The 27681-nt window shown below is 40.8% G+C and overlaps 3 protein-coding genes across 3 annotated transcripts; all 3 read left to right on the forward strand.

Moving 5' to 3' along the window:
* The first annotated feature begins 8981 nt into the window (after positions 1-8981).
* Positions 8982-9689, forward strand: LOC144654519 (zinc finger protein 862-like). Its single transcript, XM_078514671.1, has one exon. It carries the CDS (start codon positions 8982-8984, stop codon positions 9687-9689), a length of 708 nt encoding a protein of 235 aa, XP_078370797.1.
* A 111-nt stretch (positions 9690-9800) lies between these two features.
* On the forward strand, positions 9801-12801 carry LOC144655030 (zinc finger protein 862-like). The gene is made up of 2 exons (XM_078515250.1): positions 9801-10046; positions 12121-12801. Exons 1-2 carry the CDS (start codon positions 9801-9803, stop codon positions 12799-12801), a joined length of 927 nt encoding a protein of 308 aa, XP_078371376.1.
* Positions 12802-17459: 4658 nt separating this feature from the next.
* On the forward strand, positions 17460-19102 carry LOC144655031 (uncharacterized protein KIAA1958-like). Its single transcript, XM_078515251.1, has 2 exons — positions 17460-17986; positions 18467-19102. Exons 1-2 carry the CDS (start codon positions 17460-17462, stop codon positions 18504-18506), a joined length of 567 nt encoding a protein of 188 aa, XP_078371377.1. The 3' UTR covers positions 18507-19102.
* Positions 19103-27681: the final 8579 nt, after the last annotated feature.

Genomic DNA, 27681 nt, shown 5'->3' on the forward strand with positions numbered 1-27681 from the left:
TCTGAGTGCAGCATATTAACCTCATGCTAGATTATCATGTCATACTTGGGTGGTGTGTTACTTATGGAATTCATGTTATCTAAAGGGCTGCATAGAAATCTCTTGCTATGTTATTATGTCTTACTTGGATGCTGAGTTCCTTGTAGCAACTGAGTACAGGTGTAGTTGGTGGTAAAGAACTCGAAGAGTACAAAAAACTCAAGGCGTTTTATAATGGCAGAACTTAAAAGCGTTTTCTACTTATTAGCCAAAATGTCATTTACACAATCTTGGGTTAGATTCTTTTGGACATGGAGCAAAAATTAGGATGAGTCCACTTGATGGCGGACTTCAACAAGCCAAGGGCGTTAGGAGAGGAGGGCGCCGAAACGACCGGGTTCGAGCGGAAAAGCCTTGATGCAGGGCCCTGTTTACCAGTTATAGATTTTTGAGGGTTTTCCCTTTCCCTGACCAATATGGCGGACTCCGATTTCGATATAAAATTACATGCCCATAGACTTTACAGATGAATTTCACGATAAATCATTAACAGAAATTAAACATCTGAGGAAATGGACGGTGAAAATGCGAGGCTTGAACATGTGGAGGAGGGAGAATTTGTCTTCCGAAACGAGTTGTCGCGGAGAGCGGACAGCGACTGTAATATTGAGAGTGCAATCATTGCGGAAAACATTTAATCCTCATTGAACGGTCAACAAGCAAATTAATTTCGCTTCTATCTACGTATGGAAAACATGCTTTTCACAGGTTGACACAAACAGCAAATTTTGTAAACCTGTGAAAAGGGCGCTTTTCACAGGGTCCTGTGAAAAGTTGTAACCTATTTACTCGATCATGCTAAAGTTCTGGGATGTCAACTCGGAAGTTTGCATTCTGACCCTTTTTTATTACGATCGATCACCTCAGAGATCCGTATGTAAAATATTGATACATATTTCTATTCCAAAATCGCTTTATCCAGTAACCGAAATCCCTTGATGTTGTTGGCAAGCTTTATACCAACGTCCATACTCGATGCATACTAAAATACGTAAAGAATCACAAAAGATCATTTTACAATTTTGCATACACAATTTAAACGATAGGTATTTCAATAGGTATTTCAGGGGTGTATTATCATTTTCTTTTGACTGGCATGCTAACATAAAACATTCGCACTCGATTGCTCAACAGCCTGTGCTCGACACTACATTTATATTTCTAGAGAAAAACACAGACACGAAAAGATTTAATATAAGCAATGGGCTAGATATTGTCTGTGTATCCCTTAGAACAGTACCAGATATTAATTTGTTTATGCGTTATAACGATTTTATGATATAAAGCAATAAATATGAACTTGCCTTTAGCTGTCAGTCGCCATTTTCCTTAGCCAAACAGCGAGTCAAGAGCGGAAAAGCGGACTAGTACCAGTCCTTCTCCGCATCAAGACTGTAGCAGAATGCTTGTGCCCCCGTTTCACCGCCCTCTGACGCCCTGAAAAAGACCTAAACTGTAGATTTCAAGTTTCAATTTGGCTGGTTTTGCTGGATCTGGAGTAAAAATAAGCTTTAATCTACGTGGTGGTATTTCAAAGCAAGGGCCCCAAATTGTCATTTAAATAACTCTTTTTGACCTCGAGTAAAATCTAGGATAAATCCACGTGATGGCGGATTTCCAAAACGACCCAAACTGTACTGACAAGTCAAGTCTCAAACTGGGAGGTTTTCCTGGATCTGAAGTGAAAATCAGCTTTAATCTACGTGGTGGTATTTTAACATATGGGCCCAAAAACGTCATTTTAAGTGGCTCACGACTTTCTTATTTAATTCTTTTCGACCTGGAGAAAAAAATTAGGATGAATCCACATGATGTCTCAATTTGTCCGGTTTTGGTTGATCTGGAGTGAACATAAGCTTAAATCTACGTGGTAGTATTTCAACACAATGGCCCAAAATCGTCATTTTCAGTGGCTCACGTAACACTTTCTTATTCGGTTCTTTAAGACTAGGAGTGAAAATTAGGATGAATCCACGTGATGTCGGACTTCCAAAGAGCCCTAAACTGTAGAATTTCAAGTCTCAATTTGGCAAGTTTTGCTGGATCTCGAGTGAAAATAGGCTTTAATCTACGTGGTCGTATTTCAACACAAGGGCCCATTGTCGTCATTTTTAGTTTCTGGTGTACCACTTTGTTATCATGTTCGTTTCGACCTGGAGTGAAAATTAGGATGAATCCACGTAATGGCGGATGACCAAAATGACAAAAAACTGTAATGGTCAAGTCTCAAACTGGCCGGTTTTGCTGGATCTGAAGTGAAGTGAAAATTGGGATGAATCAACGTGATGGCGGACTTCCCAAAAGACACAAAATGTAGATCTCAAGTCTCAAACTGGCCGGTTTTACTGGATCTGGAGTGAAAAAAGGCTTTAATCTACGTGGTGATATTTCAACACAAGGGCTGTATCACCCACTAATGTAACAATTAACCACTAATGTAATACTAACAACTAATGTAATACATAAATATCAACCACTAATGTAATAAAATGCTAACCACTAATATAATAAATTTGTAACCACTAATGTAACAACTTTGTGACCATTGGTGTAACAATCTTACAGTTAAATCCCGATGACCTTCGAGGGAAATCGAGAAAGGTTTGATTTTTCGGGAGTTTAAGTTACCAAAAACTGGAAACGGGTTGTTCGCGCCAAAACTGAACATATTGAGCACGTGATCAGCGTGTCACGCAATGACCTTTGCAATCGCTTTGAACTCGTGTTGTTGATGTTTTGTAATTTCAAGTTAACCGTTTCGTCGTCGTTAAATCAAGTTGCACCCGTCTCGAAGACCCGTCTAAACATGGCTAACTATAAAGTTACAGAATGCCCTTTTTGTGCACAGCCTGGTCTCACTGAGCTGTGGTGGCTTATAATCTTATAATGAAAGAGGAAAACCAACAAACATGGTTACACGTATTAAAATGCCAACCCAGTGTTAGCGAATATTTTTCATGAAATTGTCAACCCTTGTATCAACCTGAGTTGCAAAAAGGGTTACCAGGCAAGAAGAGTTGACCCAGGTCGGAAAGACTTTTTGGTTTAAGCTTACAGAGGATTGACTGAAAAGCTATCACCCAAAATCGAATAAATTCTTTTAAGGAGGAAGAGGGAATACAAGGTAAATTTTGTTGGGAAGAAGAAGACATGGACCCACCATGGAGGCCCTCATAAAACGCAGCTGAATGGGTTCTCATTTCTGCGTAAAACAGTGACCAACGTATTTTCTTTCCTGAAGATAAGCTTTAAAACCAACTGACTTTCCCTCAAAGCTCAGTTTTTTGTGTTATTTTCTACCTTTAATAATGAAATAAGTGAGCGAGGAATGGCACAACAAAGGAGAAATATAGGCCTGGTGCTCAAGTAAATGTTATAGGAAAGAACTGGAATGCCTTCTTCGCGATACCAAAAACAAACTTTCTTTCAAAAGATGGGACTCATGTAGAATGAGAACACTCAAAAGAAAGGGGATGGCACAAAAAGTACTTCGGTAGTTGCAAAGGGTAGCGACAAATTGATGATGGACTTTACTTATAAACTTGTATAAAGAAGTGGATATCAGAGAAATGGTTTATTTGTTTGACCCTCTTGAAAATGGGCAGAGCAAAATTGACATTTGAACAGTGGACACGGAATTGGTCTTGGCGCTGTTGCACTGGTTGGCCAATTCTTTAATATACAAGGGAAGTCTCCGCGAGTAATCTGGCATATCGGTGGCGTTTGGAACACATTTGGTACACATTTTCTGAGAAGTCAATTACGATTCTGTAGAAATTTAGGTATGGAGCAATCAAAGTCAATTCCGATCATGCATTTCACGTCTTTTTGTTGGGCTGCGATACAAATTTGCCTTTTTGTGAAGCCTTTCCTTACTTAAAACAAAGCAAGTTCGTTACAGTTAGCTGTTATCCAGTATACTCAGAAACTAAAGAGAGATTGACAGTACATAATTATAAGTAAGTAGAAAACCGGATTACAATTACATCTTTAAAAAAACTATTTTTTAACAGGAAGTAATTTGTTTTTCATGATGCTTTGCTAACAATATTCAAAGAGCTGCATACCAGGTTGGGGGTTTGGCTGTGTGTACAGAGCCTAATAAATTTTTCACTAAAAACCTGAAGGTGGAAGTGGAAAGAAAATAATTTGCAAGTCAGTGCGTGGCAATTCCGGAGGAGGCAGGAATAGCATTCAAACAGCCACTTAAAATCAAACTGTTCCTCAAAGTGTAGCTGGAGTGGGCGTTTTCCGTCAATTTGATAAAAGTATCACAAAAAAGGAATAACACACCAGACCAGGGGGCGAAAAAGCCCGCGCCGAGTTTATAACTTTTTCATAGGGGCAATTCCGGAGGAGGCAGGAATAGCATTCAAACAGCCACTTAAAATCAAACTGTTCCTCAAAGTGTAGCTGGAGTGGGCGTTTTCCGTCAATTTGATAAAAGTATCACAAAAAAGGAATCTTAACACTATCCAGACCAGGGGGCGAAAAATGCCCGCGCCGACTTTGAACGTTTATAACTTTTTCAACATTTAACCAAACACTGCCAAGCTTTGCAACTTTATCTAAAATATATTTAGAAATAATTTGATATGACAGGTTGTTGTGTCAGGGACTTGCATGTGGCCATGAAAACGGCATTTTGAGAGAAATGTTTTATCAAATTTGTAATTTTTGTGTTTTTATAGATAAAAATTAACTAAATTAATTAGTGTGCCAAATTTGGTTCTTTTGTCCGGCGTGTAACGATAATTTTGCTAACCCACTAGACTAATATTGAAGCATGGAGTCGTGTTAACGAAAGGCTATAGCTTGTTACCGGGAGGTCCTGGGTTCAAATCCACCTCCCTGCCACTTGATGGATTTGTCTTCGGTCGTCCCGAATTCAATATATGTTTTTTTACTTATTTATAGTGTCCACAGTTAGCACAACAGTGCTAAAACATTGACGCTTAAATAAAGTTTTTATTTATTTATCATGTACTCGAGTAAAATGTAGCTGGTTGATACCAAAGGCTATTTAAGAAGTTTCCTATGCACCTCGCACAGATATTGACTTTTGATCGGCAAAGAAACTTAAGCACAATTTAGATCAAACCAAGGCTGCTGCCTAACGGGCGCCCGGTCGCCAGGGGCGCCTAGGTTACTTGCGTTGGCGACCAAATTTCTGTACAAGGAGCCCGCACGGGAGCCTAAAACCTATCATTATTACGGCGTTGAAGCTCTTACATTCATATAAATTCGGTTTCCATTAGACAGACTCTAAGTAGTGAAACTTTTTATGTATTTTGCGTAAATGTAAAAGCGGTTAATTCACAGCATAATGTTGTTCAACTCCGAAGGTTTACGAGCTCTTGGAAAGCCATTTTGGAGTCTTATTAGCAGTTGGAGACTGGGTACAAGATGCGATCCCCAAATATGGAATAGCAAAATTATGGGCTGTTTGTTGTCTCTGTTGACATTCCTTCGTGCACTCAGATGGGGCAGGTTTTTTTGCTTTCGTTTTTCTGCCTGTTTAGCCGATTTGATAGCTTATATTTCTGGAAACCGAAAGAACGACGATTTGGATATGACCCTACGCTATCCTACGAGCTTGATATGCGATGAAGATCGTCAATTTTCGAGAGAATTTCAACAGTCGAGTGTGGTATGATGTTTCGTGTCGTTTAATGTCAGTGATATCTTTTAATTAAAAAATAAAGAAAGCTAGAGTGAACAATGTTGTGCCGTTTTACTCTATTGCACGTGAATATGCACCCCTTTCCCGCGAAAATTGTCAAAAGGTATGTGGAGGTTCTATCTCGTTTTTCGCTTTCGCCGAATTAACAAAGTTTCTGAACATAAAATCTTGATAACGATTTGAAACCCTTTCAAGAAAATTATTATTTATAGAACCCAAAAACCGTAACCGTAGCTGTAGAGCCTTCTGACAATAGACCGTAAGCTTGTAATCGGTAAGATGTTGATAAGGAATGAGTTTTTCGATCATAATGTATACTTAGATTTAGTAATTGCATTGGCGACTTATCTATCATTTATTAGTCCATGTTTGAACTAAAACTAGTCTTCATTTGGAGGTCAAAAATTGCACGAAACGAAATATGTGTGGAAATTGTTGGAAACGCTGCATTGCGTACTACCGGTGGTCTAGCTTCGATCCATAAAATCAAGTTATGAAACGGTCAGTACAATAATTAAAACTAGTGGAAGTAGGGTGAAATTGAGCTAGAACGGAATCGAAATGGGAAATATAAGTTAAATTGATTAATCTTATAAAGTCTTATAATTATATAGATAGGCTAGAAGCGGGGTGGAGATTAAAAAAAAAGTTGGCTTTATTTTTTTTTCAGATTAACGACTTAAAAGCGTTGAAAGAAGCTTTAATTAACCCTAAACCCAACACCCCAGATTTTTGTTGCGATTTAAAGGCCAAGTACTCTCAACAACTGAAACTAAATAAGTCTTTCCGGAGGTACAGAGAACTGGAGCAAGACATACTTGCACAGTCTTTGATTCCATCTGATGTTCCAGTTAACGTGATTGCTCGTAAAGCTATTGGGGACGGCAACTGCCTGTTTCATGCTGTTTCTCTCTCCCTTGTGGGTACAACAAAATACTCCATTATTCTTCGCATTCTAACGGTTATTGAGTTATTTGAAAATGCTGCTTACTACGCAAGCCATCCAAGATTTAGGGAGGCTCAACAATCTGGTTGCCCCTTTGGAGAGGTAACAATTTTTACACTTGCCCTTAAAGAACCAGGAATTGCAGAGTGGGAGCGCAGCTGCAGTCGTGTGTCTGCTGTGAAGAGCGATGCGATTGGGGGATGCCAGTTAGGCCAGTGGTCCGCTTTAATTCACATTATGGCACTTGCGACAGTTATTTGCAGGCCGATCTTTACAATATACCCAAATTGTGCTGAAGGTATCCGCCCTCTCTTACATGGCCTGGTCAAACCACGTGGCAAGGCAGAAAACGGTGTCTGAAAAACGAATGTTTTTACATTCTTTGGTCAAGGGAAGGCGGACTGGACAACCGCCCAAATGCTATCTATGTCCCAAACTACTTCGTTCCTCTTTTTCAAGAGAATGCCGAAGATGAAACCTTCCAAAAAGTTTCAGACGGGTCTACCAGAAAGGCACCCCCCCCCCCCTTAAAAGGTCGTTTTGTCTTGAGGAAAAAAAAAGAAGCAAGCACACACAAAAAGTAAGCCAATGAAAGTGGAGGATGATAGAACGAAGAAGATGAAAAAGGAAAAAGAAATGGAGGATGAAAAGAAGATGGAAGGTGAGCTGGAGTTTCCGCAGGATGGATTGAAGGCGAAGAAAGAAAAGAAGACGGAGGATGAGAGGAAGGTAGAAGATGAAGCAGTGATTGAGGAGGGAAGGGAGATGAAGAATAAAAAGAAGATTGATGCAGAATGAAATGAAGACAAAGGATGAAAAGAGGAGAAAAGGGAGATGAAGAATGAAATGAGACTTAAGTATGAAAAATGGACTGAAAAGGAAAAGAAGATTGAAGAAGAGGAGAAGATGAAAAAGGAGAGGAAAAGTGACAATGATTCTAATGAAATTCAAATGGACAAGCGTAAGAAGTACGAGATAAAACGTACCAGGTCGTTTCTGTGGAAATGGATTCAGGCTCATCCTTGGGTACGTATCAACATGTTAAAAAAAGATACGGGACAGCCACTCATTATTGATGCTCCTTATCCCAATGCACAACCAGCGGGGTCAGCAGTAACATCCATGTATTGTGGTGTATGCTCAAAGCATCCTTCGATTGCATCAAATGAAAGTGAATTTTCAAAGAGTACTGGGACAACCAATTATAAACTTGAAGCCCTCAAGAAGCATGAGGCAAGTCTGAACCACAAAAAATGTATTGCTGCGGAAATAGAGATTACTCCATGGAAAATGGGCGCGTACGATTTTTATTCACGAGTTGAGTAGTATCAGAAAACGAACGAGTGAGCGTAGCGAACGAGTGAGTTTTCTGATACAACTCAGTGAGTGAATAAAAATCGTACAAAGCATTTTCCATGGTGTAATTTGTTTATTTTATTGGTACTGAGATTTTTTCGTGCCATGATTACAAACGAGCGAAAGTACACAAAACGGCGTTGAGGCGAAAAGTGATTCAAAGCTAATAAATGGTCAAAGGTATTTTAAATTCTAAATTGTCTTAAAAAATATAGGCTTGAAATTAGAATTTCACATTCTTAAAGTCAAGTGTCTATTAACAATGGCAGAGGTCACTAACTGCTAGGAAGAATTCACTGAATGCCCGAGTCATTTCCATCTTGCATGGCAGAGTGCGACTCGCGATACATTTGTTGACTAGATTTTAAATGGCAAACAGTTTTCCCCTTCAATGAATATACTGTTAAAAAATTCCATAGCCTACTTACCAGTATTCTAGTAATCTTTGAAGCAAAGAAAGCTCGTATTCATTGCCGTCTTTATCGCTCTTTAGCTTGAGATTTTAAATTCAAAGAGGAAAGAATAATTATTGAGTTCAACAGGAGTTATCTTCGATTTTCCTCGCCTTCCCAAGTCGTCTCGAGTAGTGTATACATCTTGTTGAGTTTTGTAAAAAACGATTATTGCTTTCTTGACGTTAATTGGACTGAACTCATCAATAGAATACAAGTTGGAAGCAAATCTTTCTTCTGTTGTAATTTTTCAAAGCCCGCGATTTGTGTGCAATGGCTGTTGTTGTGTGTCGTGCAACCCTGTACGTTCATTCATCACTAGTGAAATTTTATCGTTCGCGTTGCTGATTGGACGAACGATGTTTTTTCACTAGTGAAATTCTATCGTTCGCGTTTTTGATTGGCTAAGCTCTGAATCAGTACGATTTTTACTCGCTACGATTTCCATGAGTAAATCTCAGTACCTATGAAATAAAAAGCGATTAAGGACCCAAAAAGCACTGGAATGTATAAGTGCTGTAAACAGCTCTACGACAAAGAAGACGAAAAGTTAGAGAAAAAATTCAAAACAGCCTTTTACATATCAGCTTTAGAACGGCCATTAGATGACTATGAAAGTCTCTGCATGCTCCAAAAATTAAATGGAGTAGAGCTAGGTGAAACGTACTTGAGCCGATCTGCATGTACTGACTTTATTGACCATATAAGCTCTGTCATGAAAGATGATCTCGCAGAAAACTTAAAGGATTGTCATTTTTTCTCCTTAATGATTGATGGAAGTACAGATCATGGTGTCATTGAGGAAGCAATTATGTATGTGCGCTATTTAGACAAGTCACTTGGAACACCAGCAACTGTGTACCTTGGAATTGAAGAACCTAAGGCTGGAACTGGAAGAGGTTACTTAGAGGCGGTGGATTCTTGTTTTCAAAGAGTTACCAAAATCGATCCAGTCACGTGGAAAGAGAAAACCACAGGTTTAGGAACTGATGGCGGTGCCGCAATGACAGGTGAGAAAAATGGCGTTGTGGGGTTGTTGAGACAAGAAAATACAGCATTTTTGGGTTTTTGGTGTGGAGCGCACAAACTTGAATTAGCAGTTGTCAAGTGCTTAGAGAAATTCCCAGAGTTTGTGAAAGTCCGCGATACCCTTCGCAGTTTATACCAGGAATATCACTTCAGTGCCAAGGCCTTGAGGGAATTAAAGGAGTAAGCAGAAGTACTTGATGACCAGATCTTTAAACCAACAAATGTTTTTGGAGCTAGGTGGTTGCCGTATCTCCAGACGGCACTCCAAGTACTGTTTCGTGGATACAGAACTCTCATGATGCACTGCCAAAACACAAAAGAGATGCGCATTGGTTCTAGTGGTAGGCAGGGACGAGCAGCATTTTCAGTCAAGTTCTTGACATCATTCAAAGGGTTGCTCTTCACAAGTTTTGTATGGGACATTGCAGAGGTAGCTGCGCATTTAAGTAAGGTGTTTCAGGCCGAATTTCTGAAGTTTGAAATGCAGTGCCTTGACATGAAGTTGTCCGATGGTCCAAAGGGCAAGGCCTTTCTGAAAGAAGTAGGTGATAAGCTATTGCAAATCGAATAAAATCGGTTATCCAAAAACTTATCAACAACGACCAGACGGGTTTCCTAAAGGGTCGATTTATTGGAGAAAACATAAGATTGATAGATAACATCATTAACCATACTTCTCAAAAAAATATCCCAGGGCTATTGCTTTTTATAGATTTTGAAAAGGCCTTCGACTCGCTTGAATGGTCTTTTATTGAGCGCACGCTCCAGTATTTTGGGTTTGGCCCTTCTCTGATAAGCTGGTTCCAAACATTTTACAACAACATCGAAAGCTGTGTCTTAAACAATGGCTGGGGGAGCTGTTTTTTCCGAATACAAAGGGGCGTTAGGCAAGGTTGCCCTCTTTCTATCTATTTATTTTATCTGCTGAAATCTTAGCTAAAGCAATCAGATCGAACAAGAGCATAAAAGGAATACATGTAAACAACTCAGAAATCAAAATAAGCCAGTACGCAGACGACACAACCTTCATTCTTAACGGCACTAGGGAGTCATTATCCGCCACACTTAGGACGATCGAAACTTTTGGAAGTATGTCTGGTCTCAGACTTAACAGCAAAAAGACCGAAGCTCTATGGATTGGATCAATGGTGGGAAATAAGGAAAAACTTTTTCCTCTTTAAATGGCCAGAAAAGAAAGTTAAGGCCCTCGGCGTCTGGCTTTCTACTGATCCTAGCATCACATTAAACATAAATTATAGGAAAAAAACGGACAAAATTAGAAACATTTTAAGCAATTGGAAATATCGCCGGCTAACGTTACTCGGCAAAATCCAAGTAATCAAAAGTCTAGCAGCATCTCAACTTACGTACATTCTAGCCCCTTTGGCGACAAATCATAAAATTATCAAAGAAGTAAACGATCTCTTCTACAGCTTCCTTTGGGACAACAAGGGTGATAAGATTAAGCGAAGTGTCATGATAAACGACTATAAAAACGGAGGTTTAAGAATGGTTGACATTGTTTCTTTTACCAAATCGCTCAAGACTGTTTGGATTAAAAAATATCTTGACGACTCTAACCGCGGAAAATGGAAAGAATTTTTGGAACTTGAACTTGGGAAGTATGGCGGCAAACTAGTCTTCAGATGCAACTTACATAAACGTGACATTTCAAAGTCGATATCGGTCCAAGACCCTTTTCTACAAGAAATTTTAGAAACATCGTCAGAGGCTAACTTTGATGACAAAATCAAAACCGAGCAGCAATTTCTGGAACAACACATATGGCATAATTCACTAATTAGAATCGAAAACAGACCGGTTTTCTACAAACATCTTTTCCTGCATGGAATTACTAAGGTAGGCCAGTTAATGACGGACTCGCGCAGTTTTCTCCCTCTTGCAGATCTTATCAGCACTTACAATATACGAATACAACCTATAAAGTATCTAGGCCTTATTTCTGCCCTTCGGCACCATTACAATTCTAACTGTCTTGGCAAAGAATCTTGTAGCACAGATACCTTCTCCGAGACTTTTATTAAGAACGATAAAGCGAACAGAGTTGTATACCAGAAGCTCCTCTCTTCCAAAAGAACCGCACCTTTAAGATGCCAAGAGAAATGGAACGACAGTATTAAATCTGATGAAAGATGTTCTGCTGACTGGACTAGTGCCTATTGTCTGGCAGCTAGTTGCACAAAAAGCACAAAACTCGTAAACTTCCAATTCAGATTTCTTCATCGTATTTTACCAACGAACCTTTTCCTAACAAAAATTGATATATAGCAGGACCCAAACTGCTCTTTTTGTACCAACCATCCCGAAAACCTGATCCACCTGTTCTGGAACTGTACAATAGTAGCAGCCTTTTGGGAAACTTTGACTGAAAAACTTAAACAGGTTAACCTAATAACGATAGACTATCCAAAACACGCCGCCATAAATCTGGGTCTGAGACCAGACACCACCAAGTTTTCACTTCAATTAAATTTCTGCTTTCTTCTGGCAAGACATTAATTTTTCTTTCTTGTATGTTGTAAATGTAAGTAATATTTTTCGTAGTTTCTTTTCGTGTAATAAGTGTTATTGTTTTTGTGAATGAATGAATAAAAAATAAAAAGATGTTCAGGGATATTGCACTTACAAGAGACGACAGTGATCTTTCGCAGTTTCAAAAGGTCAAATTGAGTGTTGTAGATGAAGTTTGTCAAAGCACATCTGAGCGATTTCAGTACCTATTCAACGATCCTGTGATCAAGGCGTCTTCAGTGTTTGATCCAGATACCTGGCCTGGAGATCCCGAAGAGTTAGCATCTTATGGTGATGACCAGCTCTCTGTTATCTCTGACAGATACCGAGAGCCGTTGAAAAAAGCTGGTTTTAACGAAGAGTTAGTAAACAATGAGTGGCATGGAGTAAAGAGTCTTGTCAGTGTTATGCAGCACAAGACAACTAATGACATCTACTCTGTTCTGTTCAAAAAACATAAAGATGATTTTCCGAACTTTTTATTAATTGCTGAAATTGTGTTGACCTGGCCTTTGTCTACTGCAGCTTGTGAACGAGGTTTCAGCTCCATGAATCGCACCAAGACCATTCAGCGCTCCAGCCTGGCAGCTAAGACACTGGAAAACAACTTACGCATTTCAATCAAATATCACAGCTTGAACAAGTCAGAGAGAGTCCAAGCCTTTGTTCAATCTGGGCACCTAGCCAAGGCTGTCAAGCACTGGCGGGAACACAGTGTCAGAACACGACGTGAAGACTGGATTGAGAAGCATCCAGAGGCTTAAACCTGGAGTTCTCTTAAGAGCGTGAAGGCCAAAGACTGAACCTTGCAGTGCTAAAACTGTGATGTCAGTGTGACTGTTAATTTTAAATGGGAGAATACTCAAACTCCCTTACAGCTTGATAATTTCTGTGAGAGAAAAGAACAATAACTGCATTAAGTCTTTGACACCAGATATGAATATGTTTTTGATGTTAGTATGATTACAAACAAATATGGAATATTATGGTTTCTATTGATACAAATATGTTTATAGAAGATTTAGATTGAAACTTTAAAAGAGTAGTGACTTAAACTACAAAAAATGAATTTGTTCCTTTTATGTCTTTCTGCAAAATTGCCATTTAGTTTGAATTAAAAGGACTGTAACACAATTTAATTTCATTCAGTCATAGTTGTAAACACTGTCAGTACTACGAATGTGAAAGATAAATAAATAGGTCTAAGTTGAAATTAACCAGCTATTTTCCTTGTAAATGAATTGTTGGTCTCATAGGGTAGTGCAGGAATTTTTTCTTACATTGTGCAATTTGTTCTTGGCACAAACACATATATGCAGCATTTTTAAAGACAAGTTTCCCTAATTGCTTGCAGCAATTATTTTGGGAAAAAGTACCCCTCACCCCTTCGCTTTTTTCTAATGGTGCATCCCTTAACATGGTTTGAGAGATTGCGTGTAAACACTCCACTTTACCAAGGTCTAATTTATTCTGGGCTCCTAGAAATTTGACTTGGGCTCCTAACTATCAGTTTTAGGAGCCTGAAGGGCTCCCTTAAAATTTCCTTAGGCAGCAGCCTTGTTAATGCTTGACTCCTGGTCCCCCAAAAGATCTTGTGGTCTGCATGACCTTCAGTCCTTCATTGGTAGTTGAGCAGATGAGGTCGCATTCATCTCTGCGACCTCAACTGCACATTCCTTTCCTTATTTGGTTAGTGCTATTCAAGTGTAACATGCCATGTGAGTAATCTTTTTCACCCTTCTCTGAGTTTTGCAAGTTTGTACTTCGCTTCAAGCGTTATGTCTCCCACTCACCCTCTTAACTTGTTACAATAAGCACTTATCAGTAATTCTATCATTATGGGTCGTATCTCTCTGTTATGAGGTCCTACTAAGCCCTAAGTTAATTATTGTTCACTCTGGTTAATAATGCACTTAAATTACTTTTAAATAAAATTGTGGGCGGGAAGTTGCTGCCCGTGGCACCCCTTCAGCCCTGTGCTGGAGCCCGTCAGGGAGGGGACATTTGTTAATCTGACTGGGTTAACTTGGTGCCACGTAATTATTCCAGCAAGAATGTCTTCCTTGCCCTCAGCATGGCGCCGTGTGCCGAGGCCCCCCATCCAGTGGGTTTTAATCCAGTCGGTGGGTATATCCAAGCCTTGACAGTACATTCCCCGCCCACTATTGCCCACAACACAGTCGTGTGTCATTTTTTTTTTTTCACGCCATAACATTAACTCAATCTTGTGGCAGTAAGGGATTACAACCTAGACCTCTAGATTTCAAGTGCAGTTTGTTTGCCAGTTATAATTTGTATTACTCTTCTTTTATACAGGTTGCTTTTCAGAAACTGTCCAGTGGTGCCTCTGCAGCTGACAAGTGTACTTTTTATAGCGACAGAAACGTGATCAGCTGAAGGAATGCAAAGGGCGACGTAACAGCTGCAGCAAATGACTGTCGTAGGTTCTTTCAGTAGAAGGTCGAAACCCAAGTGATCGCTGCAGCCATTGAACTCCTTGGCATGAAAAGTTTAGATGACGATAACCCAACTAAAATATGCTCCAAATTCTGATATTGCCACTGCTGATGCCAAGAAAGCCTAGCTTTAGCTTGTTATATTGTGGTGAACATTTGTGCCTTTGAGAGCCCACTCCTTCTTAGAATTCCCAGGACGAGGATAATTATGATACAGATGTAAACATTCCACAATCAGTGAATCAGGAGGTAGACCCATTTACGGTCAGTTCACCAGGCGCTTGAACGACTCGATGCCTGCTAACAGTACATGATGACATGGGCATTTATGACATAGAAGATACACAGGAAGATGCGACCGCTGACCACAATATCATCAACACAGGCATCTTTTGGTTCTGTGTTAGGGATTCGATCTGCATTGTTCCACCAACTAGCTTGTAATTGTGGTGGAAGCCTCTTTGCTATATAGAATTTCGAACTTACTGAAAGCGCCAATAGCTTTGAGAGTGTTAGTCTCTTGCTGTAAGTAGGTGTTTTTCACTCACGCTGGATTACCTGTTTTTAAAAACGTTTTAAACTTACAGTTCGCGTGGGATAGCGTTCTAATGATCGTCAAAACACTTCAGCCGTGAAAGGCATTTACCAGACGTCATTAATAATTGCTTTGGCAAACTTGGTTTCGTTTTTATCGAATGCTAATACCTTCTCGGCAATTCTGAGCCAGTTTCAGCTCTGTTAGAGCATTCTTTTTTTCATTTTTCCTTAAGTACAATGTTCTACTTGATTCCTTGAAATTCCTGTGAAAGAGATTTTACCAACTCTTCATCCTGTTCAGCATAATTAACTCTTTTGCTTTGTCATTCCAGAACCTACAATTGTCTCCTATTCTGTTTCTGGCTTTCTGCACCCAAGAAATTTTACCTGCCATTGCATTTTTAGCGTGGATTCCACTGCATCAGGCACAAAATATTATTTACCAGTGCAAGTAAGGAAGCAGGGGAATCCTGCTCAAAGAAGCTTTTGGAAACAGGGAGAAAACAAACTGGTGGCTCGTATAGCGAAAGCAACGTAAAGAGAGTTCTTTGACAGTAGTTTTTGCAAGATATGTAGTGGTAACCTTTCTGACATTCCATCTTCTGTAGTACAGCTGGAAGGAGTGCGTTGTTGTGAGTTCTAGGTTCATTGACAGTCATGGGGGTCATTTGGTGGGAGGGCAGAATGAACAGGGGGGACGGGCTACTGGGACACACATCTAAGCGAAAGCAACGTAAAGAGAGTTCTTTGACAGTAGTTTTTGCAAGATATGTAGTGGTAACCTTTCTGACATTCCATCTTCTGTAGTACAGCTGGACAAGAAGTCAGTGCGTTGTCTGTGAGTTCTAAGGTTTCATTGACATTGTCCACTGGGTAGCAAGGATGAACTAATCATTTGTGTGGGATTGCTTAAGCGCAGCCAAATTGAAACTACGTTCCGTAAAGAGCGAATGGAACAGGTTAAAAGAATTTCAATTCTAATAAACATTTACAAACTGCTAGCGTATAACACACATCCTAAGTCCTGAAGCTTTGGAGAGCAAATGTGGTCAGAAGCACAAGATCGTAATGGTTTTGTAAAGACAAAGTCATGAATTGACTGGTCATCAAAGCCTAGGATGCTGAATCTCTAGAGGGATTTACCATTTTGCCGTCGAGCTGTATCATCTATTGGTTACATTTATTTACTGCTGTGTCATAAACTTGATGTAAAGTTGTTTCAGTTTTTTAGGTATCTCAAGATTGATATTTTTCCATCTTTGCGTTGGGAAAAATGTACACAATTTTTTAACTGTCAAGCTTGTTTTCTGCCTGATGTGTTTCTTTTTGAAGTTAACATTTTAATAAGCATCCCCTTTATTTAAGACTACAGGGAGTCATCTAGTCCAGCGCCACTTGCAAATGGAATGCGCAAAAACATCATTTGTTTACTTGATGTCCTTTGTTCCAAAAAACAAAGTCAACGCTTATTATCCTGTTTCTAAAAATCACGTTTTAAGTGAAATTATGTTTGAGTTGTTACTACAAATAAGCCAAATCAGACCATTGAACATATTTTGAACATCCAAACCTTGTGCAACTGGAAAGAAGCTTGAAGGCTCAGTGCCTAATTTTAAAAATTCACGACATTTTAAGACCTGGGTTAACCTTCAAGCAAAGTTGATTTGGTCTGTTAGTTTTCATAAAAATAAAAATAAAAATAACAAGTGTGCTTCTACTATGTTGACTGACTACTACCAGACCTTTGCCAGGAAAAGTCTAAAGTTCACAGGTCCAAGGTAGACCATTTGTCACAGTGATAATATCTGTGCACATTAACGTTAAGAGTTCAGGAAATATCTGGACCCACCCGATTTTGTCTGAGTTCAGTGGTTTTCCAAATTTCGGGGAAGTGAACTTTTTTATATAATTATATAGCTGTCAGTAAATCCTATATTGCCAACAGATAGATTTTTTGTTAATTTTTTACAGCTGTTCAAATTTAAAATAAATTGGACACTTTCTGCTGAAGGGTTTTGCTCAGTTTTGAGAAAACTGTCCAATTTAAAAAAAAATTGGATACTTCCCAAAAACCAATCAAATGTCACGAAAAAAAAAGGGAACAGAGTACTGGCCAATCAGCATGCGGCTATTATCACTACCATCAAAAGTCACGTCCCCGACCGAGGAAACCCCGGTGTTGTTTGTTTTGATAATGGCTGACTTTCCCGACTTTTCTATCGACCTTTTTGGACTCCCAAACTTTGGAATGGAGCCTTCTCTGCCTTCTAGGTTTCCAGAGATTGGACCTACGGAATTGGACGAGATGAGGGAGAATAACCAAAACATGAACACTAAAAAAAGCACCAACAATTGGGTTAAAGTGTTTGACCTGTGGCGTGCGGAGCGAAGCGAATTGAGAAAGCTTGACGACGTCCTCTGCCAGTTTTATGCCGAGAAAAAGCGGAGAAGAATACGAGCCTGATAGCCTTGCTGTTATGCAAGGCTCCTTGGACCGGCACCTAAAGAACAGCGGCGGGATTTACAGCATCCTTCGCGACCGAAAATTCGCCAAGTCGAGACAGCAACTCAACGCTAAAGCTAAGCAACTTCGGGATAATGGGTTCGGTAGAAAGAAAAATGCAGCAAACACCCTGAGCAAAGAGGATGAAGAGTTTCTATGGCAGGCTGGGGAGCTTGGAAGACACTCTGCACAAGCGTTATTTAACGTGAACTTCAAGAATTTGACGGAGCACTTTGGGCTGCACGGACGACAAGAACACTACTCGATGCAAATCGAGGACTTTCAAATAATTACAAGTCCAGACAACACCGTAAGGTACGTCAAATTTAGTGAGGGTCCGACAAAAACAAGACAAGGAGGCCTGAGGGTCAAGCAGAGGGCCGTCCATCCCAAAATGTTCGCAACAGGGGATGAAAAATGTCCGGTCATGTTGTTCGAGGAGATGATTAAAAGGTAATTGTTGGTGTTAATTAAATAAATTAAGGGATATATAATTTCGGTTATGAAAAATTACTGCATAGCGACAGAGATAAATAATAATTCCAGCGAAGCATAACTATGACAAAAGTCCTTTGTATTCTTGTGAAAACAAAAAACCCTAGTTGCCACACTGCGATTCGATCGAAACACTACCTGCATGGTCCAATGTTTACAATGTCCTTTATCAAAATTAATTGGCCTTAATCAGAAGCATATACCTCTCTTTTTATTAAATGGAATATTTTTCCTGCTGTTATTTTCTTATTAGGATTTTTTAATTAAAATTTGTTGTATTGATAAGTCTGGGAGAAAAATTATGTAATTTTAAAAATACCTCGTCAAATATTTTTTTCCATTTGTTTCCTCTGTGTAAATATTTGAAACTTTTGAAATGCCAGAATTCTAACTTGTCTACGCAGTAGATCATAATTAAGTATTTTTATTCAAACACAGACGACCTCCTGACATGAAAACCAATGGTGGATTTTACTAATCTTGTACCCAGATCTTCTCAACCCTCGGAGGGAACATCTGGTAAAGTTGGATTTTGCTCGCGTCAAATGTGTCAGAAATCTGACACACCATGCGACTACGCATGCTCGGCAATTAAGTATGAAAAACTCACTTGGCCGTTATAAATAGGTCATGAACTACTACCCTATACAAGAAAAGACAAGTAACACAATCTTGAGATACAGGTGGGGAAGAAAGAAATCCACCACTCATGTTTTGCTGATAAATTAAAACACTCAACCCAGCCTTCAACGGCGGGGAAAAGCGCGTGCTGTCTTTGACGCGTACAAGCTAGCTGTACGCGTCAAGTACGTGTCAGATTTGCAAAGTTTTTCACCCATCTTTTTACCCACGAATATCGTCATTTTTAAACATTTTGTACAAACAAGCTTGAACTTTAAACTGTATCTGTAGCTTATTTGCATTAGTGACGTTCAAAACACGAACGCATTTTTGGAAAAGTCTTTGAATCCAAATATTTTTTTACTAGCTAACGTGTGGTGCGCGCGTGCGAAACAAATTTTTCATCATCCGCACGCAAATGCTGACTGTTCATCAACCAATCAGATTGGCGAACTGAACTGACTTTACCAGATGTGTACTACTGTGGTAAGTAGACATCTGGGTACGAGATTAGCATTTTACCTCACCACCATATTCAAGCCAAAGGGGGAAGTGTGGTTCAGCCGACAGCGAATGGGGGAACACAAGATTGGGGAAATCATGAGATCCATGGCGAAGAGGTCTAGCTTGTCAGCTTCCACAGGGAAAAAATTCACCAACCACTCAAGCCGCAAGACGTGCGTACAGAAGCTTAAAAGTGCTGGTGTTCCCCGAGACCAGATAATTGATGTAACTGGGCACCGCAGTATTGCCAGCCTCAATTCGTATGTAGGGGACGACGAGAATCAATGCAGGAAAGAAGCCTAATGACGAGCCCAATAACAAGCCTCCCCTTCAGTCGCATAATACTGTTGTGAACAACAACTTCACTGGAACTGTTAATTTCTACGGTGAATTTGAGGCCCCTGGTATGCCTGGGCCATCTACCCTGCCCCCCAGTGTGTCACCAAGTCCCAGAAAGCCCTGGAAGAGGCTGAGAGTGCTATCAGATTCTGATGAGGATTAATCTTCAGCAGATCAGAAAGTTGTGACTTTAATTATGTGGATTAAGTTCAGCATGAAATTTGCTATTTTAAACACCTTATTTTATAAAGGTTTTTACAACATTGCCTTGTTTCTGCCAAACTTTTGCAGTGTGATCATATTTCAATGTTGTCAGGTTTAATATTATTTGTTTTTAAATTTCTACAGTAAAAACTGCCTTAAAATATATTGAATATGTACAGCCTTGAACTTGTTGTTGAATATTTTATAGACTCCATTTGATTTTGTGTCAAATAGTACATTTGAAAATTTAATATCATTCTTGATCCAAATGAATCCTTTTTTTTTTTAGCAGTCAATTTTTGAATTCTATGTTTAAATAAGCATGATCAACATTTCTCAAGGAAATATTTTCATATTTTCCTGTTTGTTCTAATTTAATTAGGGTCACACATGATGCTGCAGATAAAAATAAAAAAAATAAATTAAATGGAAAGAAATGTTGTATTTTTTTTTCTTTTTGGGGGTCAAAGATTTGCCAGGTTCACTTGTTTAAGGATTATTGCTATATAATTATCGCTTGTCCAATTTGGAGATAATTGGACTCGAAAAATTCCTCGAACAGCCAAATTGGACTCGGCCTCGTCCAATTTTGGCTGTCCTCGGAATTTTTCTCATCCAATTATCTCCAAATTGGACAGCATCTAGTCCAATTACATATACCAATTTAGATATTTTCTGGCATAACAATGAAAAAAAAAACATTGCAAATGTACATTTTTCTCTCTATTGCAAATAAAAGAAACTGGGCAGGTATGTTATTGATGGTTGTGACCCTTTTTGAAGGACGTTCACTGACTGTCAACAAAAATGTAATAAATGGACTACTATGAAAACTGAAAGTGGTACTGTTGCATGATTAGCCAGTTCCCTTGACTTTGATTTACACTGGATTCAGGTTGAGCATTTAATGATTTCAGTTGTCATATTCATTGTCAGGGTTGATTGATTGCGTCGGGCAAAATGACAGAGGTTGACAGAGGTAGGAATCACAATGTTATGTCTAGGAAAAAGTGCATTGTCACTGGTACAGCGACTATTGATAGAGAAGAGCAGAGTTAGTAGAGAGAAGAAGTTTTCCTCTTTTGGATTTTCATTATGGCGGTCAAAATTCAGATTGAATATTTATTCTATTCTTCAAAACAAATAACACCTGTCCAGTGTTTTTTGTGTAGGAAGAATTGACGCAGCTCGAATACATTGAGTTTGTAGAACGCTTTGTGAGTGAGGTGCCCCATCTTCGAAAGATAAATTTGTTATGAGTCACAGTAAAAAAAAAATGAAACTGATGAAGAGGCAGACATGTCTAGAAAGTATTTCAACTTACAAATGGAAGGACTATTAGGCAAAAGCGTTAAGAGCATCAGAATAAGAGTTTTTGAATAGGATTTGCTAGCCGCTGATCCAGCTACTAGAGAACAAAAAAAGGATGAGACCATGGGAACAGAGGAGCGCAAGCTAACACGAACACATGCATGACGATCACTGATTTTGCCTGGGCAGAACATAAGTGGTGATAAAAGTGGTAAAAACAACTCTCCAGTGTTTACAACGGTATGCTAAAAAGCAAAAAAAAAGCCATAAACGAGCTGAGAAATGAAGTCCAAGCAAAACGCCAAGTAGTGAAGATCAATAACAAAATTAAACGAGCATCAGAGGAGAATAGGGGACACTTATGTGTGTGCGGAAACTTACATTTAAAACTTGGACACACAAGAAAGATTTGCACCTTAAGCCCGTGTAAATCCGCTTTTTCATGTGGTTTTTTATCAAAACATAATAGTGAAAAATGATCACAAAGATCAATTTTAGAAAAGAGATTAACTGCCTTAAAGTAAAACTTAGAACGACAGTCAAGAATTTAGATCCTGCTTCTCGAGCCACAGACAAAGTTGTTTTTTCAGCTTCCAGACAGATTAAGGAAGTTATTGTTGTTCGGTTATGCCCATATTTGTAATCGTTATGCATGCTCTTTGCAATGCATGCTGGGACCTCGTGCTTTCACGAGCGGCCATGTTGATTAAACATGTGTTGTGATTAGTTCTGAGTTCTTCCTACGGATACTACATGGTGACAGTGGTTGTAGACCCTGAAAATAACTGATTTAGAAGAAGGAACATATCAAGAATCGCTTCCGGCAGCAGGACAAAACCAAACTCATCCACAACAACCGAGTCAACTTTCATTTCCCACACGATTTGATGGCGTGAACGACCCAAAACAAGCCAAATGTTGGATTCCGTGGAGCCGACGTTTCGAATGTTACAGATAGCCTCTGGCCTCAAAAATAAGCCCGAATACGAACATGTGAGTACCTTACTGTACGCATTGGGATATCGTGCAGACGACATTCTAGCCACCCTCTGCCTAGATGAAACCAAAGCTACGTATAACGAAGTTCGTACCGCCCTCAACAGCTATTTTGATGTTCGCTGCAATTTGATTGTACAACAAGCCCTCTTTAACAAGCGACACCAGTTGGCAGGCGAGTCAGTGGACACATTCATTCATTCAAGAACTATACAGGCTTGCCGCGGACTGTGAGTATGGCGCACTAAAAGATGGCTTAATCCGAGATCCAATTGTTGTAGGCGATCTTGATGACTCATTATCAGATCGATTTGAAGCCATAGAAGATTTAACCCTCGAAACAGCAGTGCAGATAAGTCGTCAGGCGGAGGCACGAAAACAAAACAAGGATCTCATCCACGGGAACCACAGACCTGACACCACTGAAAAAAGCAGTACAGCGCGGAACTCATCCCATGGCTTCTGTTGATGAGAGCCTTGCGATGCTGGGCGAAAGTAAAGTATTCACCTAATTAGATGCTAATAGTGGTTTCTGGCAAATTCCTCTGGATGAAGAGTCAAAGTTGTTGACCACCTTCATCACACCATTTGTCCCAGTCGCCCTTGGGAGAGAATTCGCATGGATTTGTTTGAGTATGGGGGACAAACATACCTAATCACTGATAATTACTATTCCAGATGGGTTGAAATCAAGTGCCTCACAACACAAACCGCATTGCTGCTTTCAAGGAGCTATTTGCAAGCCATGGCATCCCAGATATTGTGATTTTCGACAATGGGCCCTGTTTTAGTGCAGTATCCTTCCAAGAGTTTGTGGCCAGTTATGGGTTTGTACACACGACTAGCTCTCCCAGATATCCTCGAGCCAATGGAGAGGTTGAATGGGCTGTAAGAACTGTGAAAGGACTGTTTAAGAAGAATGATGACCCCTATCTCGCACTCCTCACCTACTGATCTACTCCCCTGCAAACTGGTCTCTCACCAAGCGAATTGCTTATGGGATGGAGACTCCAGACTCAGCTCACTGTGCTCGAAAAGACATTGACACCCAGAGATTTGAGGAGAGAACGTGAAGAAGTTGTGAACAAGAGACCTACAGATCCAACCAAAAGGAAAAGCTTTAACCAACGACACCGAGCAAAGGAACTTTTAGCTGTGACAGTTGCTGATTCAGTATGGTTCAGAGACCAAAACTGCCTAGGGAAGATACAGGGGTGCACTCAGCATCCTTGCTCCTTTTTCATACAAACAGAGAAGGGCACAATACGACGAAACAGATCTGCTCTTGTCAAAGCAGAGTTTCAGTCTCCCTCAAAGGCAGACAAGCAAGCCACTTCCACTGGTACTGCCAATTACCATGCCTTTCAGGAGACAGAAGAAAAGACTGGTCCATCTCAGCCCCTACGTACTATAGTTCGACTTTAGTCAAAGCTCCTATGCAGCCTGCCCGCAGTGAAACAGCTCCCGGATACCATAACTGAAGCTCCAATGCAGCCTGATCGCAGTCCAACAGCTCCATTGCAAACATGTTCAGGGAGAATTGTTAAGCCACCTGATCGATTGGATATCTAGACTTATGTTGGACTCTATTAGAGTAGTTTAAGAGACTGCTATTACGTTTATGCCTTTCAGAGACTGTGCTATGCACATTTGATAGTCAAACTGTTACAGTTCAAGACTTAAGAAAAGAACAGTGTTGCAGACATGTAATTACCTGTGTCTTTGTTAATCAGTTCACTTGATTGTACTAGAAAGGGACACTCTTTGCAATGCATGCTGGGACCTCGTGCTTTCACGAGCGGCCATGTTGATTAAACATTGTTGTGTTTAATTCTGAGTTCTTCCTTGTAAGTGAAATAAATAATAATAATAATAATAATAATAATAATAATAATAATAATAATAATAACGGCTTTATTGGAAGAGCTTCCACAGAGTGGCTCTTCGTCTTCCAAATAAACTAAATTTACAAGCCATATAAGTACTGTAACATATTGCAATGTTTCTTCTGAGTTCAATTAGCAAATTACACACGTAAATTAATCATTAGCATATTATGTAAGTAAATTATTATGCGAGCAGCAAACCGACATGTCTGTTGAGTGGAACTAAAGGTCATTGTTTAAGCTTTACATGGTGGCAATGATGAGATTTGGTTAATCCCTAGAAGAAGCAAAAAATGGCAGCATCAGTGTCCTTCACGTCGCCACAGATGAACTGGGACGCCCCTGACCCAGTAACTGCATTCGGAAAATTCAAACAGAAATGTCAGCTTATGTTCAAAAGCGTTCACAAAGAAACAGATGATGAGAGAAATTTAGCTACATTCTACTCTGGTAAGGAGAAAAAGGGCTTGATATGTACAACAGCTGGACATTCGAAAAAAAAAGACAACAGGAAAAAGCCTGGCATTATTTTCAAAAAATTTGCAAATCAATTAGAGCCGAAGTCGAGTCATTATATTCACAGATACACATTACAACGGATGTGACAAGAATGGGACGAGCCAGGCAATGATTTCATCTCAAGAATTAAAAACCTGGCAGCAAAATCTCACTTCCACAACAACACAGAAGTCAAAGACAGAGTATTGGATCAACCTATCTGGGGGTCAACAAAATCCCAACTTTCAAAAATCGCTCATTTGCCCCCCTTTGGGCATGCACGTGCTCAAAGGGATTAATTGCGCAACGGCTTCTCCCCCTCTAATATCGGGTTCACTTTTCTCGTGTTTCACTTTTGTTTTACGTACGTTAGTGACGCGCGCACTAGATTGCTTTTACTTCAACTTTAGTTCATTGCTATTTGTTTAAAATATGGGAAAAACTGCTAAGACCACTAGGTCCAGCAAATGTCCTGGATGCAAGGTTTCAAAATCAACCCACGAAGGTCCTCCGGGAAAAATTGCCTTGGTCCTGATTATGTAGAGGACGACCATGACAGCCCCTGGAATCGCCCGAACAACCGGAGGTTAACGCGGCTAAGGGTGATACGGAGTCCAATGAAGCCCTTATGAAGTCATTGGTAGACCCGTACAGACCAACGCGCACTTCGCCAAGAGACGCAAGATTACGCAAGTTGGTCCACGTCCCGCCTCAAGGGATCCGCCCCCTTCTTCTTCAACAACAAATCATGCAGCCACGACCACAGCCACGACTAATGCCGCCACCAGTAATGTAACACTGCCCGAGCTGAGAGCTATGACCGCTCTGGCTTCAAGGTCAACCGTCGGGACCATGACATCCGAGGAAAGGAACAGATGGAGATGACGTTCTCCCATCAGATGTTCGCTTACCGTCAGCGTCAACCTCGGTTAAATGCCGTGAGGCTAAACCTACCAGTTCAGTTTTGTACCCACAGCTTTGGCCACAGAGTTTCCTTGCCTTACCCGCGCCCGAGGTACGAAGACCGGGCGAGGTGGGGCAGCTCAAAGCACCGACCACAGCCGCCAGAGCCACAAGCACTTGTTTCTTGTCACAGAGCGCAGGCTCACTCACGCTGAGCGAGCATGGGGGACCATGAGGAAGTCGCACGTGTATGCCACCCACCGAGAAATCGCCTGTCAAAGCTTCGTAAGCAGAGTGAAATCCTCGTCCTGGCTCACCAGGGGCAAGCCAGCGAAGGAGGGAAGCGCGACCAGAGTCGCCCGACCGCGCCGCGAAGCGAGATCACAGGGAACCCGCGTGGGACCACCGCCAAGAAACAACCGAGATACCGACCTAATCCGCGCCCAGTATAGTGATGACAAGGTCCAGGCAAGACACACACTCCGACTGACGCCACGGACGCGCGACGACTCCCGTTCCTCGCGCCGTGAGGCGGCGACACCGACAAAGCGATGAGTTTGTTGGCCCGAGCGACGAACCGCTCTGCTGCCGTCGACTATCTCACCGAGACGGTTGCGGGTCCGCGATTGATCATTACTGATGCCTTTGTCGCTTCTCCTGAATCTGTTCCCAACGCGACGAGTGAACGGGTGTTATCGTCGATTTAAGTTGGCTGTGGCCATTCCGTTAACGACGGAATCCGCGGATTTCTTGGCGATCCCCGACTGAGATCGACAATTGACGCTATGTAGATGCAGTGGTTTTCTTGGTGGTGTTGTAGAGACCCGTAGCGCGTGTTCCGTCGACGACACACCGAGGAATATACAGTTTTATGGTTTCGGTCCGCCGCTATGGCCTGTCAGGAACTGCCGTCTCGCCAGCGAGGGGGTACTACGAAGATCGCCGAATGAGGAAGGGAACATTACAGTCGTTGGCTTACGGAATCCGTTGAAAAGGCGCTCGCCTTCTGCAATAATAGACACTTGGACTGACGCCTGACCGTTACAGAAATTGTTACCGCGGCCTCAAGTCGGCTCTTCAGTCCCTAGTTGAAATTTTGTCAAAATGTGCGTCAGAGTCTTTATCGCTCGCATTCTACGCTTATTACGGTCTTTAGTTACCACACAAAAGACAGAAATGTGTCACAGGAAAGTGGGATTAGTACCGCCCACTGTCCCGCAGGAGAAGTTCACTGACGCTTGCCTAACGGGTTGTGGGGATTTGTGCCCGTCATTCATGCCCACCAGACTGTATATCACAGGATCCGACATCATTTTGAGTTTCCCCGTGGGGGTCAACATGGCGTGGCCTTCGGAGTTGGATAATGTTGTTGGGTCACAGCGTTGAACTCGGGAGTGTCGAAACCCCTTATTAATGCTTGTTGAGAGAATCTGTATTTGGCTGCTCGCTTTGAGTTGAACTGGTGCCGTCCACCTACCCGGCTTTTTAAACAGCGATGCGGATGTACCTCGCGATGGCATGCCAATCCTTTGCAAGAACAATTCCTTTTGCGTGCCAAGCGTGACAATCTTGTTGAAGTGCCAGTGCCAGCATCTGTGTTTTCTCTTGACAGCCCTTACTAACGTGGAGTGTTTTCTTTGTTTGCTCCTCCAGAGAGATCTGCCCTGGCTGCTTTAAGGAAAGACCTCAAGAACACTCTCCGTTCTGCAGAGAATTTTTACGTAAAGACAATTTAAGGCTTATTTTTTTTGTGTTTTTCAGCTTACACCGGCGCCCGCGAGTTAGACACGATTTGTCTTTACGTCCAGTTTTAAAAGTCGTACCTTACCCCGCCTTCGGTGATACTGTCGGTGTAAAGTTGTTTAATTTGTTTTTAGGTTGGAATTCCTTACATAAAGATTTTCTTCTGTTTACATGCGGGGTATCGCGGTAGCTCTCCACACGCCCCGCAGGGCCCCGCCGGTCACGCCAGATTTTTGTTGTTTTCTAGGCTGTTAGATTTGCACCATGACGCTCAGTCATGCACGCTGTTTTGCGCATTTTTATTTGCCTTTTTTCTCATGGCTCGTTTAGCTAATATTGTACCTTCTTCGTGTAAAGTTTTGATCCTAGACGTCATCTAACCCGTTGTGACGTTGTGTCCAATAATCTTGGACTCATTGTATTTTCATTGTACTAAGACGATTAATTTGGGGAACGTAAACTTCACATTCCCCTGTTACGTATTCCAGACTCTCCATTATGTCCAGTCTCTGCATATCACCGCATGGTTAACTTAGTCCCGCTGATCCACATTGTGCCTTGTTTCTTTTGCCTAGCTCACGTGGTAGTACCCCTCTCACAAAATATCGGCTCGTATCTGAATTTCGTCGTTTATTAGCAGCTGCTGGA

Source organism: Oculina patagonica, chromosome 5, assembly GCF_052425735.1.
Source record: "Oculina patagonica isolate OP01 chromosome 5, crgOcupat, whole genome shotgun sequence".
Lineage (NCBI taxonomy): Eukaryota > Metazoa > Cnidaria > Anthozoa > Scleractinia > Oculinidae > Oculina > Oculina patagonica.

Bases quoted from the DNA above. Each gene is read 5' to 3' on its own strand.
- LOC144654519 (XM_078514671.1), top strand. From the start codon at position 8,982: ATGTATAAGTGCTGTAAACAGCTCTACGACAAAGAAGACGAAAAGTTA.
- LOC144655030 (XM_078515250.1), top strand. From the start codon at position 9,801: ATGATGCACTGCCAAAACACAAAAGAGATGCGCATTGGTTCTAGTGGT. The intron at 10,047-12,120 runs GTAGGTGATAAG...GAATGAATAAAA, and splicing joins GCAAGGCCTTTCTGAAAGAA to AATAAAAAGATGTTCAGGGA.
- LOC144655031 (XM_078515251.1), top strand. From the start codon at position 17,460: ATGCCGAGAAAAAGCGGAGAAGAATACGAGCCTGATAGCCTTGCTGTT. The intron at 17,987-18,466 runs GTAATTGTTGGT...ATTCAAACACAG, and splicing joins TTCGAGGAGATGATTAAAAG to ACGACCTCCTGACATGAAAA.